The following is a 2,799-nucleotide window of genomic DNA, read 5'->3' as shown; positions in this document are numbered from 1 at the left end:
AAACTTTTTGTTGCGTCTTGCAACCTTTTCATGCAAGACGCAACAAAAAGTTTAGAAAAATAAAAAAGTAAATGAGTGGAAATTTTACCAGTGAGTGTGTTAAATTATAAAGCACTAAAAGAAAATGACTCTCCTCTGACACAACAGAATATGCTTCAACACACAAACTCACATAAAGAATCTTGCAAACCAAATCCAAAATCCAAAAATGAATATAAAATGCCTTTAAAAATATTTCAACTCAATGAATTGATTATATCTTTTTAATTCCTATTAAAATATACATAAATATTAGGGAGTTTAATTTGTTTAAAAGGTTATTAAATAGACTTCAAAGTGATATTAAAAGTTACTATAATGTATGTTAAAAATACAGGAGTGAAAACAAATATTTACACTTTTACCTTATATTATGATATTTTAGCTTAAAAGCCCTTATGAAAACAAAATAGAGACTAGGCATAGCTCTAATCTGCACAGACATATGGGAAGATGAGGGTGATGTGACATGGACAGATTGGTAGGTTCAGATAATTATCACTGCACAATTCTTATCTATGACTGGAGGCAAGTTTTAATTAAGGACAACCTCTTTAGTTCTCAAATTTCCAATATTCCATTCTGTGGCTTTGATGGTAACATGAAATCTTGGTTACATCTCTCTAGATATTTTCTAATACAAGAGATGTTTTTTATGCAGATGATGCAGTTTCGGGTTACTTTTGGGTACCTCCTCGCATATTGTCTTTCTTTGTTCACTTGCATCAGAGAATTGTCTCATCTCCAGTTGAAAGAGACAAAAGAATTATAGTGAAGTAATAGAATTGTTGTGGTGGGAGTAAGAAAGTGAAAGAAGAGAGAGTAAAGGAAGAGAGAGTGAGAGAGAAGGTGGTAGACTATTAGATGACAATTGATGATAGTAAGATATATATAAATATATGTATTTGTGTGTGTCTATGTTCATGTATATTTATGTTTACATTTGTTAAATGGTGTGTTAAATGGTGTGTTGCCAAAAATGGAAACTTAAACTTTTCATAAAATAGTACTGAGGTTGATTTGATTAAATACAAAACTTGGCTGCAGTCAAATTATGGAAACCACTAAAAGAATAACAGAATATGTTTTCTTTGTCTTTTCATTGAAGTATTTTCAGCACTTCTCCCTGTAGTCTTTTGACAAAAATGTATGCAACTTTCCCACAATTTGTTGATGCGACAGTGCTGAGTTCTCTTTTTAAATTTGGCAGTAACTCATGTTGGAGATCTGCTCCAAATCTGTGCTATAATAGATAAAAAAATTAATTAAAATGGATTCCACTTTTGTTAAAAAGATTAAGCAAGTATGTTAATAACATATAAATTTTTATGCTTGTTGAATAATGGAAATGAATTAAAATTTAATTGAATTAAAGTTTTTATAACTGAAGAAGCACATAAGTGCTACATGATTTATCAATATAAGCAGGAATATTTTAATTCTAAAAACATGAACAAAAACTTAAGAGTAACATCATTATATACCATATTTACTGGTGAGTAAGATATGCTTCTATTATTTTTCAATGTATCCAAAAATTGTCTAGCATCTAAAACAGCCATATGATGGATGGGAGTCTGAGCACCTTAGAATAGGGAACTGGAAGAGCATATGTCCAGTAAATACAATAATTGTTACTAATAATAAAATATTAGTAGTATAATAAAACAGTAAGAAATATCAGAGATTGTAGGCACAAACTTACAAAAAGTTGCTTACAGTACATTGGCAGTTAAATGGGGATGTCACATCATCTCATTATACCTCCTTCCTCAGCATACATAATTCACACCCAATTGATGCCTTACATTATTTAATGATTCTCTTATCATTAAAAAAACATTAAAAAAAATCTAAATGAAATATTCTATAAAAATGAAAGGAATGTTAAATTTTTATTTGCCTGTCAACTATTTCCAATGAATAGATGACAACATAACTGTGGCTGTGATTTTTTGTGTAACTCTGATCGACCATAGTTTTTTTTTTTTTTGTAACTGTGGCCAATCATAGTTACTCAAAAAACCACAGTAAAAGTTTTATTTCCAGTATGGCAATTCTCTTTTACTAAAATATAAACAATTATACAGTTGATCTGAAAGAAGATAAAGTTGAAATATGATACTTCCATAGTATTGTTTATTTGTGATAGATATATGATTTCATACTTTATTCCTGTATACTGCCACAGCATTATATTTACATGCACAAAATCATACATTTACCCTACAAAACTACTTTAAAATATCTTTCAAGAAGTATATGATGCCATGTACAAAATATGTTTTTTTTTCCCACAGACTATACTTGTAAAACAGGGGTGCATCTTATGTGACAAGCAGGCAAATATTGATAAAAGCCCTATCTTTGATATCTAACTTTCAAACATAAGACCAATTTCAATGTGTATAAACAGAGCATGTATGAGGCAATGGAGTACTGGAGACTCTATGTAATCATTCAATCTGCCAAATCTTTCAAACTGATGAATATACTGAATGAAGTAATCATGCATGTAATCTGTCAGAAAAGAAGACAGGTTGGTCAAAGCTTGAATGTGGTTCAACACACAAACACATTCTAACAGATATGGACACAGTAAGAAAAAGATGAAAACAATGAATGACTATAAAACAAACTTTAAAGTATCTAAAAAGAAAATTGTTTGAAAAAATATTCTCACAAATGCAATCAACAATGTTATTTGTGAGAACTTCACATAAACACAATATTTTGGTAATGAAACACAACCCCCCCCCC

General features: G+C 29.9%; 1 protein-coding gene across 3 annotated transcripts in view; it reads right to left on the bottom strand.

Moving 5' to 3' along the window:
* Window positions 1-230: 230 nt before the first annotated feature.
* Window positions 231-2,799, bottom strand: part of LOC106869585 (glucoside xylosyltransferase 1) — a 151,792-nt gene continuing 149,223 nt past the window's right edge. The window contains exon 6 of one of the 3 annotated variants that reach the window (XM_014915388.2): window positions 231-1,282. In XM_014915388.2, the coding sequence (XP_014770874.1) occupies window positions 1,139-1,282 (144 nt within the window). In that variant the 3' untranslated portion in view covers window positions 231-1,138. The remainder of the gene's footprint in view (window positions 1,283-2,799) is intronic. The other 2 variants (XR_001409416.2, XM_014915389.2) reach the window with 2 other exon arrangements.

Source organism: Octopus bimaculoides, chromosome 11, assembly GCF_001194135.2.
Source record: "Octopus bimaculoides isolate UCB-OBI-ISO-001 chromosome 11, ASM119413v2, whole genome shotgun sequence".
NCBI lineage: Eukaryota > Metazoa > Mollusca > Cephalopoda > Octopoda > Octopodidae > Octopus > Octopus bimaculoides.
Note: the sequence above shows the minus strand (reverse complement) of the source record. Positions and strands in the feature narration are given on the sequence as shown.